Source organism: Festucalex cinctus, chromosome 1 (assembly GCF_051991245.1).
Source record: "Festucalex cinctus isolate MCC-2025b chromosome 1, RoL_Fcin_1.0, whole genome shotgun sequence".
In the NCBI taxonomy this organism is placed as follows: domain Eukaryota; kingdom Metazoa; phylum Chordata; class Actinopteri; order Syngnathiformes; family Syngnathidae; genus Festucalex; species Festucalex cinctus.
In genome coordinates, this window is record NC_135411.1 from 66,937,387 (window position 1) to 66,954,325 (window position 16,939).

Consider the following 16,939-nt stretch of genomic DNA (forward strand, 5'->3'; position numbering starts at 1 on the left):
CACATAACTCTTTACCTACCTCTGCCACAGGAATTACGCCTTTCAAATGTGTGCACGGATACGATCCGCCGTACTTCGCGGACCTGGAGGAGGAAGCCTCAGTCCCTTCGGTCCTCGCCATGACCCGCCGATGTCACCGAATCTGGTCAGCAGCTCGACTGGCACTTCAACGTCAAGACGACAGGGTGAAAAGAGCTGCTGACCGGAAGAGGATGGCCGCACCACAGTACCAGCCAGGCCAAAAGGTATGGCTTTCGACAAGAAATCTTCACCTCAAAGTTCCCTGTCCAAAGTTGGCCCCAAGATTCGTGGGGCCATTCCCGATTGCAAAGACTATAGGTCCTGCCGCCGTGCGCCTTCGCCTGCCTCGATCCCTCCGCACCCACCCCACCTTCCACGTGAGCCAGGTCAAGCCAGTCCAGGACAGTTCCCTGGTCCCGCCCAATACCTGGTTGACTGGGAGGGTTACGGGCCTGAAGAACGACAATGGGTGCCCGCCCGATTCATTGTAGACCCCTCCCTCATCGACGATTTTTATGATGAACATCCAGAGATTCCTGGGTCGTCGAGAGCCGGCCGTTGAGGGGGGGGTACTGTCACGCCGCCACCAGAGTGGCGGGTCATGCTCTTATTTTTCACAGTCAGGTTCCTGTTTTATTTTGAAAATACTAACTCTCATCTCACCCCAGGTCACTTACCCTTCCTGCAGCTCACTGATTACCGGTCCACGCCCATGATTACCACCACCTGTTCCCAATCAACCCGGACATAAAAGCCACCTGAATTCTCTCCTCGTTGCCGAAGTGTCACATCTCAGTGCATGGAAGCGTCCTCACAGTCCTTGATCCACAGTCCTTGTTCGATGTCTTGCCTTGCCTTGTCTTGCGCCCTTAGTTTGCCCCTTGTTTTCCTCCCTAGCGGAGCGCCTTTAGTTGTCCCTGTTTTTGAGTGCCCTTGTTTTATCTCCAGTTTGGAGCTCTTTTTGTTCTGCCTTTTTTCCCTCTTTGAGATGTGTTTTTTGGTTCGATTCATTAAAGCTGCAGCCTTGTTGGCCAACTTACACTGCGTCTGAGTCCTACCTCCTCGCTTCGTGTCAGTATGTGAACATAAAATGGGCAAAAAAAAAAGGACAAAAAGAAACCAGTAAGCAAATGTACATTAAACGGCGTAAGATATTTTACATTTCACAAGACACACTTACCAAATTAAGTTAAACCAGCAAGATTTAGGCAGCTAACACTGCACTGCCTGTTAGTACTCTTATTTTGAAATGTGTTCTCGCCACTTCAGGTGCACACTACTAAGCTGAACGATGCTAACTTGCAGAGAGCAACGGTAATCGTAGGAGCAATGGCGGAGCCAGAGGGGGGGCCGGGGTGGCACGTGCCCCTGCTGAAATGTGATTGGACCCAGCAGACGCCAAATGATTGACATATCACGGCACCGGCGCAGTGACGTCGCACGCCTGGCCGATGCAGCCTGCCAGCATTTTTTTTCCAAGCAGACGCCTACTAATTGTTATGCCCCTCCTGAACAGTAGCTGGCGCTACTTACGACAAAGCATTATAATCCACCTCACTAGGAGTCTGGAGAAGGAGAATCATCTGTTTTAAGGAGCAGTCTCCTGAGTACCGAGAATGCATGTTGGCGTTTGGCTATATCATGTTTGTTTGCCTGTGAGACGTGAGTGACTGTTTAAAATAACTTTTATGTTCAGATTATGGGTGTCAAAATTGTCGCATTATTATCTCGTTAACTTAAAGTGCCTTTAACGGCACTATTTTTTTTTTAACGCTCGATTAACGACCGCTCCTTATTTGGAAAGCCTCGACTCAGGGAATTCTAGTCACCACGCAGTAGAAACGTCCACGTCAAAACTACCCAATAGAAATGCACTGGAGCTAAAATACAGTGTTTAAGGGGCAGAATATAGGTGGAGGAGCCATTTGGACTGTGTCTCACCACTACCACCCGTGCCTTGCTTTGAAAGAACGCACTCGGTTAGCCGTTGCGTTCGCACCGAGCACCAAGAGGCGTCCATGGGCACTCTGAAACCCCTGTGAGAGTAAAGAGCTGAATGGACGCCGTCTTGACAGTTGGAGTGAGCACAAGCCTATTTATCTTTAAATGTGAGGCGTATTTTATTCAGCATCTCCACAAAATATCTCATCAGGGTGAAAGTGAAACTACCGATGTGTTTGCTGTAACAGTAGCGCAGCCTCAGCTGCGTCTCGCATCCGAGAAATTAACAAAATAAAAGCGTCCGACGTCATAAAAAGGAGTCACTATAACACAATTTAGCAGTAATAAATTAAATGATACTGCCTAATGTGTGGGTATTGGCGTCAAGTTGTATTTTACAATTTTAAAATGTGCAGAAACTCGCAAGTTACTTATTGTTTAAAATTACAGAGCTATTAATATGAAAAGAACACATTGGTCGTTTCTGGTTCCTATGCAGTAAAAATTCGTCATTTTACAATGCACATCCTATTTCACTTCACAAAATAAAAGCCTAGAGCGAATGCATATATTTGTGGGGACTGTGTTGTATTTTACAGTTTTAAAAATGTGCATAATTTCACAAGTTACTTCATGTTAAAAATTAGGCAGCTCCTAATATGAAAAGAGAAATGCATTGAGCTTTCACTATTGTCTTACAAATGCAATTATACCATGTTGTAGTGAGAGAAAAATGACCAAAACAAATCAGTCACGCTTTGGTTTGGTTTTACAGTACAGCACATATTTTATTTTTATTTGTTTAAACTTTTTTTCTTGAATTGTTATGAAATTACTCTATCAATGAATTTTTTAATTTTTTTAATTGAATTATTATGAAATTGCTCTATCAATGACTAAAAAAAAATAAAACCATATTGAAATTGGGGGGGGGGGGGTGTACATTTTATTGTAAATGTAGGTATAAATTGAGATATAAAATGTGCAATTAATGTGTGATTAATAGTCAGTTAATTATTGAAGTAATGCGATTAATTATGATTACAAATTTTAATCCACTGACACCTCTAGTTCAGATAGATTGTTTTGGACGGACATCAATAAGCAACGTAGTTTTGTGCAAGGTAAAAATAAGTATGTTGTTGTTGTTATGCAATACAATAGCACCCTCCAATGGTTGAAAGTTCAAACCGACACTAACTGACGTTTGCATTTACAGGTAGAAGGGGAGGATTTATTAACATGATTATTAATTAATCACATTAATAAATTATGTGGTTGTAAATGAAGTAGTAGTTGGAGTAATAAATTTATTTTTCATAGGGTGTGTGGAAAATGAAGTTTGGCACTTCGACAGGATCTTTAGTCATACTGTAATACAAATTTGCATTATGTTCATATTATAATGTTATGTTGATAAAAGTACTGTAATTGCATGAATACAGTATCTGCATGTGCGTGCAAGTTCATTCAAGTTAAACAGTGCTGAATTATTCTTTTTTTGTACATTTTATACATTCTTAATAAACGGCACATTATGTGCAAAAATCTCCCCTGTGCTTAATATGTACTTAAATATATTTGAACATCGATAGAGACTCCGATTGAAATTAATTCTCATGAAAACAAATTTGGCATCATCTTTGGATGAAGTATCCTTGGCCCCCCCCCCTGGCCCCCCTATTTATAAAAGTCTGGCTCCGCCACTGCGTAGGAGGTGTTCCCATTATGCTTTGTTGCGGTTACTATTAACACTTGTGAATGTGATTGTGTTGTGCCTCTTTTATGTGTTATTTTTGTACAGACAAGGTTTAATATAGTTATATTGTTTATTGTTACTATTCGTGGATTAAAGTTTTGCTACTTTTCAAATGGGGTATATGCCACGGAAGAGGCGGGATGTGATTTTTCACATCAGTTTATTTCCGGTCCGGGTTGCGAACGCGCAACCCAGGAGCACAAAGTCGGAAGTGTCACGGCTATGAAGTGTGGTGGAGGACCCAAGTGCAGGAGGCGGACGAGTCAGGGAGGCAGAGGTGCTCAAAAGGAGTAAATTTAATCAAACAAAACTAAAGTGGCAAACAGGGTTTGGTGACTAAGAATAACAAAATACAGAAGGGAAAAACTATACAAGACAAGACTTAACAATGGCAGCATGGACGTGGAAACAAGAACAATGAACCGACAAGAACTGAAGTGAAAACCGATAACTAAGTACACACACTAAATGAGCATGATTAGACACAGCTGGGCAAGACACAAGTGGAAGGGGGTGCCGATTGGTTGAAACATGAGGAAGGGCAGGCAAACACAGGTGGACATGGCAAGGCTTAACAAGACTAGGGAAGACAAGGAAAGCAGAACATAAACATGACAAACTCAAAACTAGAAACTCAACAGAAACAAAGCAAAACCCACCCCAAACAGAACCAAAACATGACAGGAAGCACAAGTATTTTTGACGCAGCCCACACGTCGCAAACCGAATTGGAAATAAACTGTTGTGCAAAAAACAGTCCCGCCTCTTCCGTGGCATATACCCCATTAAATTATTGTAACTCTGTGACACCCTTAGTAACAAAGGCAGGCAGGCAGTGCTATATATATATATATATATATATATATATATATATATATATAAAATGGCCTGTAAGGGTGACTGGGGTTATAGCTGTTTGACAATGAGACAGTCAACATAAGATGGCATAAATACTCTTTTAGTTACTTGCTGATTACTGTCTGAAATATAGGACGGCCCACCGGGAAATGTCCCGTCCCTCCAGATGGCCCATTCCGTGCCTGATGCTTGGTAATATTATTTATTTCCTTTACTTATGATTTTACCATCATTGCAAAGGCAGGATATTGCAGTTCTTTACTGCAGCTCAGTTGACTGTGTAAGTGTCTGGTGAGTACAAATGTGGCTCCATCTCATTAACATGGTGGCTTAGTCTGGGACCAATAACGGCACTGCTGCATAATTGTAGTAATATTGGTCTTGTGTGACTATAACAGTGCTAATTGTGGTGACGTATCTTATGAACCTCAAAAAAGCAATAGTTCAGTGTGTTGTCTTGTTTACAGTACTGTACATTAAGATGAAGGGGAATATTTACGGAACTGGTGACTGAGGCAATATGAGAAGAGGACAAAGGTCCAATTACAAATCTGCAACATCAGAATCATGACTTATCGCCATTGTGCTGATATTTCAGTTTTACTTGGTGCGGGCTGCGGATTCTCAGAAAAAACATTGGTATCAACTGGACATACTGCTATTTGCTCAAGCCACGTAAGTAGAATCATGACAGCGTCACAAAGCAATTTGAGCAGAGATGGTTAAAGGGAAAAAAAAAAGTTGTCAAAAAATGACATAGGTCATTATTTTAGCAAGGTGTTATAAAGCATCTCATAATATTCAATAGCATAACATGCTACATATATACAGCTGTAGAATCAATGAGAGCAAACATACTGGTGGTCTGTTGATGAGCCAATAAGCCTGCTCCTGACACTCCAGAACAATACGATCAGCCTTCCGCCGTTGTTTGGATGCTCTGCACAACAAATACATTGTGAGCCAATCGGGGTGTGTGCATTTGTGTTAGCAAATTGTGGGTATACCTGAGTTGCTCTCTGGCTTGCATCACCACAAAGTCCCAGGTGTGGTTGATCCTCTTATGCAACAGACTGTACCGCTCCTGATGAGGCAGGGAAACATGATAAATGTCTCACCTTCATAATAAACGCTAAGCCTACAGAGCAAAGTTTTACCTTTTCATACTCCATCAGCTCTCCTTGTTTTCTTATGTTCTTTTTAGCCAAGTAGATTGCTGATGGCATAAATGAGGCAAGAGGCATCAAACACGTTACATACCAAAGAAATCGATGCATAATGTGTCTAAAGGGTGAGCAAGACAGTGTTCCCTCGTTTATCGCCGGTTCATCTTTCACAGCCTCGCTGATTCGCGATTTTTTACAGTTTACTGTTTTTTTTACAGCGTACTTCTTGGTTTGTTTCCATCCATCCATCCATTTTCTTGACCGCTTATTCCTCACAAGGGTCGCGGGGGGTGCTGGCGCGGGGGTGCTGGCGCCTATCTCAGCTGGCTCTGGGCAGTAGGCGTGGGACACCCTGGACCGGTTGCCAGCCAATCGCAGGGCACACGGAGACGAACAACCATCCACACACACAAGCACACCTACGGACGATTCGGAGCACCCAATTAACCTGCCGTGCATGTCTTTGGAATGTGGGAGGAGACCGGAGTACCCGGAGAAGACCCACGCGGGCACGGGGAGAACATGCAAACTCCACCCAGGAAGGCCGGAGCCTGGACTCGAATTGTTTCCATCCATCCATCCATTTTCCTGACCGCTTATTCCTCACAAGGGTCGCGGGGGATGCTGGCACCTATCTCAGCTGGCTCTGGGCAGTAGGCGGGGGACACCCTGGACTGGTTGCCAGCCAATCGCAGGGCACACAGAGACGAACAACCATCCACACTCACAAGCACACCTCGGGACAATTCAGAGCGCCCAATTAACCTGCCATGCATGTCTTTGGAATGTGAGAAGAGACCGGAGTACCCGGAGAAGACCCACGCGGGCACGGGGAGAACATGCAAACTCCACCCAGGAAGGCCGGAGCCTGGACTCGAATTGTTTCCATCCATCCATCCATTTTCCTGACCGCTTATTCCTCACAAGGGTCGCGGGGGATGCTGGCACCTATCTCAGCTGGCTCTGGGCAGTAGGCGGGGGACACCCTGGACTGGTTGCCAGCCAATCGCAGGGCACACAGAGACGAACAACCATCCACACTCACAAGCACACCTCGGGACAATTCAGAGCGCCCAATTAACCTGCCATGCATGTCTTTGGAATGTGAGAAGAGACCGGAGTACCCGGAGAAGACCCACGCGGGCACGGGGTGTCATGATCCTGCTCTCAGTATGTGTGCTTGGTGTTTTTTTTTCAGTGGGCGAGTGAAGGGGGCGTGTCCACCTGCGCCACACCTGAGGCGCGTTAACCGCAATCAAGAGGTCTTTAAAAGGACTCCCGGCACGACAGATCATTGTCGGATTATTTCTTGCACGCAGCCCTTGCTCAAGACGTTCTCTAGACCTTTTGTTCCTGAATCTTAGTCTCGCGTTTCTAGTATAGTCTTGTTTTGATTTGATAAGTTAGTATTTTTCCACGTGTATCTGCCACGGCGCTTTCTGTTTTGTATATAGTTAGATTGTAGTGTGTGTTATTGTGATTAGATAGAACTAGCTTGCGTTGTAAATATTTTTTGTTAACCCCTGTTTCTCCTTGCCTTTTGCAAGTGTTTTTTGTTATTAACTTTTCCGAGTATTGTACTCACGCTTTATGTTGTTTTTTCTCCTGGCATCTGAGCCAGCGTTTTGCGTTTTGGTGGGTTTGTGAATAAACCTCATCTAAATTGTATTTTCCTGTCTGGGCCTACATTTTCTGGGATCCACTTTTTCACCGACAGCAGTCGGTATGTCACATAATAATCCGACCATATGGATCCCGTAGACCCAGACCAGGTGAGACATGCTTTGGCCTGCCAAGGGAAGCGGGTCGGGCAAAACGAGGCCTCTTTGGCAGAACTTAGTAAAGCGATGGACCTACTTGCTCGGCAGATGCAGGAATTGTTCGTTTGGGTCGAGCATCGGGACGCCACCGGCTCCTTCCCGTGAGCCCGTTTTGCCCCACCCGTCTCGTTATGATGGCCAACCCGGGGACTGTGCCACTTATCTGCATCATTGTTCTCTCACTTTTGATCAGCAACCTTCAACATATGCAAATGACTCATCTAAGCTGGCTTTTCTTATGAGTCTCTTGTCAGGCAAAGCGGCTGCTTGGGCGATGGCTGTGAACAATGCGCAACCGGACCTCCGGTCTTCCTTACTCGCTTTTATTTTGGAGTTCAAACGGGTTTTCGACCATCCGGTACGGAAGTCGGTTGTTAGACTATGTGCAGGGTAATCAGTCCGTGGCAGATTATTCTATTTTCTTTCGTATCCTGGCCGCTGAGAGCGGGTTTGACGATCGCGCACTAAGTTGTGTGTTTCGCCGGGGACTGAATTCTTCGGTTAAAGACGAACTTGCAGTGCGCGATGACACCGACAGTCTGGAGGGACTCGTCTCACTGGCGATTCGCCTGGACAATCTGCTATGGGAACGGCGCCATGAACGCACCGGAGAGCGGTCTCGAGCCACGGGAGGACCGACGGTGCCCACCGCGATGAGGACTTGGGCTCCGGGCCCGCCCCGGTGCTGCCTACTGTCACGGATGAGCTCATGCAGCTAGGAGGCCGGCGGCTACCACCGGAGGAGAGACGACGACGGTTCATCGCGGGGGAGTGCCTGTACTGTGGCCAGCCGGGGCACCGTGTAGCCAAGTGCCCGAGTAAGCCAACGGTTCATCGGCATTCGACCACCCAGCTGGGCAGTAGCCAGACCGACACTCCGACCGATGGACAGTGTGAGTACGACCCGATGAAATCCGAGTCGCCTTCCGAACTGAACACGGAAACGGACATTAAGCGTATGGAACTGCAAGGAGAAGTGTCGGGTTACGGAAAGAGAGTCCGCGTAGTAGCCCTTGTTGATTCGGGCGCTGATGATTGTTTTGTGGATCCATGTATTATTGATACGTTGAATTGTCCCGTGGAAACGTGAAGTAAAACTAAGAGTGTTGAATCTTAACGGGCGCCTCCTGGCAGAGGTGAAGGAAGTCACCGGACCGCTTGATTTACGTCTTTCTGGGAATCATATAGAACGAAGGCGATTTTTCGTTATGCCTTCTCGCTTGGCTACAGTTGTTCTGGGGCTTCCCTGGTTAAAATTGCATAATCCAGATATTGACTGGGCTAAGCCCGCCTTGGAAAATTGGAGCACATTTTGTCACGCGCACTGTCTTGAGTCCGCAGATGGCGGACCGATACCAACTGTCGATACTGATGCTGAGTGTATTTGTTTAGATAATGTCCCTAGTGAATATCATGATTTGAAGAAGGTCTTTAGTAAAGAGCGCGCTCAGTCTATACCACCTCACCGGCCGTATGATTGTGCGATTGATCTAGTCCTGAACGCCACCTTACCTAGCTCGCGTTTGTATCTCAACCGGAACAGGAATCCCTTCGGGAATATATTTCGAGTTCATTGGCCGCGGGCATTATTCGACCCTCAAAGTCCCCCGTAGGGGCAGGATTCTTCTTTATCGATAAGAAAGATAAGACCTTAAGGCCGTGTGTGGACTATCGAGGGTTGAACGAAATTACCATGAAGAATAAGTATCCACTCCCGCTGCTGCATGCCGCTTTTGCCCCATTGCAGTCGGCCACGGTATTTACTAAATTGGACCTCCGCAGCGCATATTTGATCCGTATACGAGAAGGGGACGAATGGAAAACGGCTTTCAAGACCGCCCTTGGGCACTTTGAGTATTTGGTTATGCCGTTTGGCTTGACCAATGCCCCTGCAGTTTTTCAGTGTTTCATTAACGACGTGTTGCGAGATATGATTGTTTTTTGTTACGTGTATCTGGATGATATATTGGTTTTCTCCCGGGATATGACTGAGCATCGCCAGCACGTCCGGCTGGTTCTTGAGCGGCTATTGGAGAATCGTCTCTACGTAAAAGCGGAGAAATGTGAATTTCATGCTAAATCAGTTCCGTTTTTGGGATTTATTATTGAAGGGGGTCAGCTTAGGGCCGATCCAATAAAGACTCAAGCTGTTGTTGAGTGGCCGACTCCAACCACTCGGAAGAAATTGCAGCGTTTTTTAGGATTTGCTAATTTTTATCGGCGATTTATAAATAACTATAGCCAGAAAGCCGCACCTCTGACCCAGTTAACGTCAAGTAAAGTACCTTTTAGATGGACAACTGAAGCAGATGTAGCATTTTCAGCCTTGAAACAGATGTTTGTTAACCCACCGGTGCTTGCCCATCCTAATACCGACTTTCCGTTTGTGGTCGAGGTGGACGCATCGGATTCAGGAGTGGGGGCGATCCTGTCCCAGCGCTCTCCAGTCGACCAGAGGCTCCACCCCTGCGCCTTCTTCTCCAGACGTCTAAGCCCAGCTGAGTCCAACTACGACGTGGGGAACAAGGAATGCCATTGAACTGGCCTTGCAGGAATGGAGGCATTGGCTGGAGGGGGCTAAAGAACCTTTCACGGTCTTTACAGATCACAAGAACTTGGCTTACCTCCACTCCGCCAAAAGACTGAACTCACGTCAAGCCCGCTGGGCATTGCTATTTACCAGGTTTAACTTCACCCTCGCCTATCGTAAGGGGTCCCAGAATCGGAAGCCCGACGCCCTGTCTCGAATCCACGATCCGGTCACTGATGTGAACTGGACTGAGACCATTCTGCCAGACCGTTGCTTCATGGGGGCCCTACAGTGGGATATTGAAAAGACTGTTATAGAGGCACTGGAGGGAGTCCAAGTCCCTGTCGAGTGCCCCCCCGGAAGGCTGTTTGTTCCAGTGCCCCTGAGTCCTGATGTTCTCCTGTGGGGGCAGGAGTCTAAGATTGCCTGCCACCCGGGCGTCAACCGTACTCAATTCCTCCTTGCTCAGCGATTCTGGTGATCTGAGATGCGACAAGAGGTCGCGGACTTTGTGGGAGCTTGCGTGGTGTGTGCCAGAGGGAAGTCCACTCACCGTCCACCTGCAGGTTTGCTTCACCCCCTGCCAGTTCCGTCATGCCCATGGTCCCACATCTCTCTTGACTTTGTCACCGGCCTGCCATCGTCCCGGGGGAACTCCGTCATTTTGACAATCGTGGACAGATTCTCCAAAGTGGCCCACTTTGTGGCACTGGCCAAGTTACCGTCCGCCTGGGAGACGGCACAGCTGCTCATCAAGCACGTCTTCCGACTCCATGGTCTCCCAGTCGACAATGGTATCGGACCGAGGGCCCCAGTTTGTTTCCCAGGTCTGGCGGAAGTTCAGCCAACTGTTGGGAGCCACGACCAGTTTGTCGTCCGTTTATCACCCCCAATCCAATGGCCAAACCGAGAGGGTCAATCAGGACTTGGAAGCGGCCCTCCGTTGTGTGTGCCTTGATTGCCCGACCTCCTGGTCTACCTACCTGCCGTGGGTGGAGTATGCCCGTAACACCTTCGTATCCTCAGCTACGGGCCGATCACCCTTTGAAGCAGCCTACGGCTACCAACCTCCGCTGTTCCCATCCCAAGAAGGGCCGGTGAACCTCCCCACCGTACAGCTCCACCTCAAGCGGGCCCGGCGGGTTTGGCAGGAGACGCGAGCTGCGCTATCCCGCACAGCCGAGCGCAACCGCCAGATTGCAGACAGTCGTCGCCCGGCGCCCGATTACAGGCCGGGGGATAAGGTCTGGCTGAGCACCAGGGATCTGCATCTGGCAGGGAGCTCAGGTTCATCGGACCTTATGAAGTGGACTACCGTATCAACCCGGTATCGGTGAGACTCCGTCTGCCCTCTACGATGAAAGTCCATCGGTTTTCCATGTCTCCCTACTCATGCCTGCTGCCTCCAGTCCTTTGAACTCTCCTGCGGCTCCGCCGCCTCCTTCACGGCTGGACGAGGTCTTTAAAAGGACTCCCGGCACGACAGATCATTGTCGGATTATTTCTTGCACGCAGCCCTTGCTCAAGACGTTCTGTAGACCTTTTGTTCCTGAATCTTAGTCTCGCGTTTCTAGTATAGTCTTGTTTTGATTTGATAAGTTAGTATTTTTCCACGTGTATCTGCCACGGCGCTTTTTTTTTGTATGTAGTTAGATTGTAGTGTGTGTTATTGTGATTAGATATAAATAGCTTGCTTTATGTTGTTGGTTTTTTTGGGGGGGTTTTTCTCCTGGCATCTGAGCCAGCGTTTTGGTGGGTTTGTGAATAAACCTCATCTAAATTGTATTTTCCTGTCTGGGCCTACATTTTCTGGGATCCACTTTTTCACCGACAGCAGTCGGTACGTCACACGGGGAGAACATGCAAACTCCACCCAGGAAGGCCGGAGCCTGGACTCGAACCGGAGTCCTCAGAACTGGGAGGCGGATGTGCTTCTTGGTTTTTATTTTTATTTTTTCCACCACTCCACAACATTGCATTCCGGAGATAGAAAATATATACTATGCTGTATAGTAAGTAAATTAAAACAAAAAACAAAAAAAACAACAACGTACTTTTAATGGGAAAAAAATGACTATAAATGGCAAAAAAACTTAAATGATAAATGACAAAGCATGCATAATAAACTAAAAATCATGCCAAAAAAATATATATATAATAAATTTAAAAAATATATAATGTGCTGTATAATAAGTACATTAAAAAGGAACAAACATACTTTTTAATGGAAAAAATAATGTATGTGAAAAAAAGAACATACATGTTGAATGAAAAAGCATTTATAATAAAGTAAAAATCATACCAAAATGAAAAAACATACATAATAAAGGAAAAATATATATAATTAACAGGATTTTTTTTTTTTTTTTTAATAATTAACGTGGATTTCCATTATCCCGGGTAGTTTTTGTAATGTAACACCCGCAATAAACGAGGGAACACTGTATTGCTTTACAGTGTTCCCGCGCTATAATGCGGTTCACTTTTCGCGGTCTCGCTGAATTGCAGATTCGGGCAATTCTGCATGTATGCATGCATGTGTACATATATATATATATATATATATATATATATATATATATATATATATATATATATATATATATATATATATATATTTACAGTAATGTACCTATTATATAAAATTTATGAAGGTTTGAACATTATGAATGTAGAAACAAGAGAGAAATGTGAGAAAAAGTAAATGCCTTGATGAGAAAAGTGTATAAACTGTATGATGAGGGGTTTTAGAGCCTTAAAATATTTATAGAAAATGTAAAACATAAAGCTAGCTACTTCGTGGATTTCATTTATTGCAGGTATTTTTTGGAACCTAACCCCAGCCAGCAGAAAACGAGGGAACACTGTACTTCAGTTTTATTTTTTCTTTATTTGGTGTTTAACTTCTCCTAAAGCCCTTTTCACACTGCACTTGCTCAGTGTGAAATAGTCATGCGACAACTCAAATGTTGAAATGACCGTTTTCCAGCGTGCCTAAATTTGGAAGTGCTGACGTAGCAGCCTACCGGGAAGTAAAAACTGACATTTTGCCGCTCTTTGACTGCACCTCAACAAGCTGTATCTTTCAGTGTTGCAAAAGACAGCTGTGATTGTACTTGATTTAAGGAAGAGGAGGAACCAGTAGCAGAGAAAAACTAATAGCTCTGCGGGAACTTGGATAGTTTAATCATGCCGCTAAAATAACACAAATCCTCTCCAACTGGAAGCACTTGTCTGACATCATGAATCCACCACTTACCATAGTCCAGCTCAGAGGCAGGCCACCGAGTACTAGTCCAGAAGTAAGGAGTCTGAAAAAGACAACTTTCGCAAGTCAGTCCTCACTGGAGGGGAGATTCATCGAAAGGAATCCATGTCGATGGAAGCCTGGTTTTGGATGAGGAATAAAAGATACCTGGAAGCGGTAGGGAGAGTCATCGTGACGCAGCACAAGCGATCGGGGCTCCTTGAGAGGGTAAATGTAGCCGAACGTCACCAGCATGCCTCCAAGGTGCAGAGCCTCTGGAGGAGCCACAAATCCGTCGCTTTATGCACAAATCTCTTGGGTGATTTATACCCTACACCTCAATTTGGAATCTTGATCTTAATCAAGAATAAAAATTTGAAACTTTTCAAGGATAATCACGAGGAGATGTTTTTGGCACTGTGGAAAACATTGTTTACTTGTATTACTGTGTTTGTAGGCTGCACTCCACTGCATCAAATCGAATGATGCTTCTAATATTCTTCCCCTCTTAGCTATACCCAAAATATCACCTTTACAATATGAGGAGTTGCAAACTCTGTGTACAATAATTCGAGCTGATTGGACGATGCGGCCTTGTACATGTTTATTTTGTTTATTTTAAAGCACGAACAGCTTACCAGCTAGAAATGCACAAGCGCCTCTCGCTGTTCAACATTCAACAAGGAAACGGTGAGTAATTCTGCAAGAACAGATTTAATTTTAGCGTCCATTTGTCCATGTTGTTTGTTAGCCCCTAAAAAAAAAAAAAAAAAAAAAAAAGACTACTCCTTAACAGATTAAAAAATTTATATTCCACTCAAAATGGCCCTTTGTACAGTAGTTGTCCAAGTCTGTTCGTTCCACAATTGGCTACTGTTGCTCACGAGTGCTGTTGTCACAGATATATAGTACAGACTGATGTGGCTACTTGTGGCGGCCATTTTTGTAGGGGCATCAGTCCCACCAAAGGCACACAACGGAAGACATGCTTAGCATCGCCGGAAGCATGCAGTTCAAAAGGAGTGTATCATAACTATCTAGTCATATGTATCTGTCTGTTGCATAGTGGAGCAAGTCTTCATCCTGTAGTTTATGTACACGTATCGTGTACATGCTGTTTTTGGTACAGTAAATAGCTTTTTTTTTTATGTGTGTCATATCACCGCTCATGGATAATGTCACAGTTTCAAGCTTTTTTATATAGAATTTTGTACTGTACGTATTGGGTATTTTTAAGCCACTGAAAATAAAGTTCTCCAATTTAACGGATACTCAACTTTCTTGGACGACGTCTCCCGCTATTAGTCCATTAAATCCAAGTACCGCTGTACATTATTTTTACTTCATCATACTACTGCTACCCCTACTAAAAATAACAATAACCTATGCAGTGTATTTTAATCAGTCCCTGCTGTGTCTTCCCCCCTACAAGAGCCAGTGCACCACGTTTTCTTTCTTTTTTTTTTTTCTTTTTTTTTTCCAGCCTCTAATTGAGTTGAGGTGCCATAAATTCTCCCGGGGTTGCAAATCTCTTTAATCAAGCCAGGTGAGTTAATCAAACTTGTATCCTCTGGAGTGCGCATTCCTGTTTATTGGAAACAGCAACCCCACCACACACAAATGTGACCACTCCCACTCAGCTGAAGATATGCACCATATCCAGGCAACACACACAACAAGACATGGATAACTGACAATACAGTGAACCTCTGCACTTTGTCGGGGATAGAGACCAAGTCCTGCCTGTCCAACCAATTGAGGTCAACACAGAAACCGTCTGTAATCGGCAAAGCATTTTTTTTTTTTTTTTTTTTTTTTTTTAAGACAAGGCTTTGGTCTAATTCAGGGGTTAGCAACCTTTCCTGTCAAAAGAGCCTTGTTAGGCCAAATAAATAACCAAAAATCTGTCTGGAGCCGCAAAAGCATTTGGACATTGTGATGAACAAAACAGTGTTGTTGTTACTCTCATGTACTGAGGCCCAAGAGCTCATTAGAGCTGTACCATAACAGAAAAATATGCAGCATCCAATATGTAGAGATTCATTTTCTTCTAGCTTTCATCTTGTTTTTGGATTTCTTTGAGTGTGTGTGTAATTTTTCATACATTTTTAGACTTTTCTGCCTTTGTGTTAAATTTCTGACATTTTTTGGCATTTTATGGACATGGTAGTTTTCTGCCTCTTTTTCCTTTTTTGGACATTATATGGACATTTTTTCTACCTTGTTTTCATGTACATTTTATGGTAATTTTCTGCTTTTCCTCTTCCTGACATTTTACAGTTCCATTTTGGACATTTTTAGGTATTTTTAAAAACTTTTTCGTCTACCCTTCATCTTTCTTTTTTCGACAACTTAATTTTTTTTTTATTTTATTTAATCATCCATTTTTTATTTAATCATTAATTCACTGGAGTAATATTTTATCTAAAAATAAAAATAATTATGTAAAAAATATTAATGTATTCTAATTATTTTTTGAGATTCACAGGGAGCCACTGGAGGGGGACTAAAGAGCCACATGTGGCTCCAGAGCTGCAGGTTTCAGACCCCTGGTCTAGTGTTAAATATAGTAGTTGCTTGACACCAAGGTGCCAAGGTGAAAGCGATATTATATATATATATATATATATATATATATATATATATATATATATATATATAGAGAGAGAGAGAGAGAGAGAGAGAGAGAGAGAGAGAGAGAGAGAGAGAGAGAGAGCGATATCCATCCATTTTTGGTTGCCAGCCAATCGCAGGGCACACGGAGAAGAACAACCATCCACACTCACAAGCACACCTAGCACACCCAATTAACCTGCCGTGCATGTCTTTGGAATGTGGGAGGAGACCGGAGTACCCGGAGAAGACCCACGCGGGCACGGGGAGAATATGCAAACTCCACCCAGGGAGGCCGGAGCCTGGACTCGAACCGGAGTTTTATATATATATATATATATATATATATATATATATATATATATATATATATATATATATATATATATATATATATATATATATATATATCCATCCATCCATTTTCTTGACCGCTTATTAGAGAGGGTCGCGGGGGCTGCTGGCGCCTATCTCAGCTGGCTCTGGGCAGTAGGCGGGGGGACACCCTGGACTGGTTGCCAACCAATCGCAGGGCAATATATATATGTAAATATATATATATATATATATATATATATATATATATATATATATATATATACCTATATATTGATTAATCACACTTTAATTTTGATTAATCACGATTAATCAGCTAAATTACTTGCGTATTCGCGTAATATAAAATAAATACAAAATACCGGAATACTTTGACATTAGCGCATTTTATCTGTCATTTGCAAACATTAATTAAATGCATGTATGCAATTGCATGCATGCGTGTGTTGCTCAAAACGTAACAGCATCATATCAATTGGGTACAATTCAGCAATTCTTAATTAATTAAACGCAAATTACTTTTGTTTTATCTCAAGTCCCGACAGGGCATTTTTTTTTACCACCGAGCACAAAAACTGGAGTCACCCCGCTCATTTTGGAACAACAGGCGTACGAAATGCCGTGCATTGACCTAATCACTGACCTGCG

General features: G+C 44.1%; 1 protein-coding gene across 5 annotated transcripts in view; it reads right to left on the reverse strand.

Annotated features, from left to right (window-relative positions):
- rgs11 (regulator of G protein signaling 11) overlaps nucleotides 1-16,939 on the reverse strand; it is a 30,945-nt gene that overhangs the window by 10,985 nt on the left and 3,021 nt on the right. For 4 of the 5 annotated variants that reach the window (XM_077504235.1, XM_077504219.1, XM_077504226.1 and 1 more), the window contains 5 exons: nucleotides 13,511-13,617; nucleotides 13,355-13,406; nucleotides 5,737-5,795; nucleotides 5,587-5,663; nucleotides 5,438-5,519 (listed from right to left, as the gene is read on the reverse strand). In XM_077504235.1, the coding sequence (XP_077360361.1) occupies nucleotides 5,438-5,519; nucleotides 5,587-5,663; nucleotides 5,737-5,795; nucleotides 13,355-13,406; nucleotides 13,511-13,617 (377 nt within the window). The remainder of the gene's footprint in view (nucleotides 1-5,437; nucleotides 5,520-5,586; nucleotides 5,664-5,736; nucleotides 5,796-13,354; nucleotides 13,407-13,510; nucleotides 13,618-16,939) is intronic. The other variant, XM_077504244.1, reaches the window with a different exon arrangement.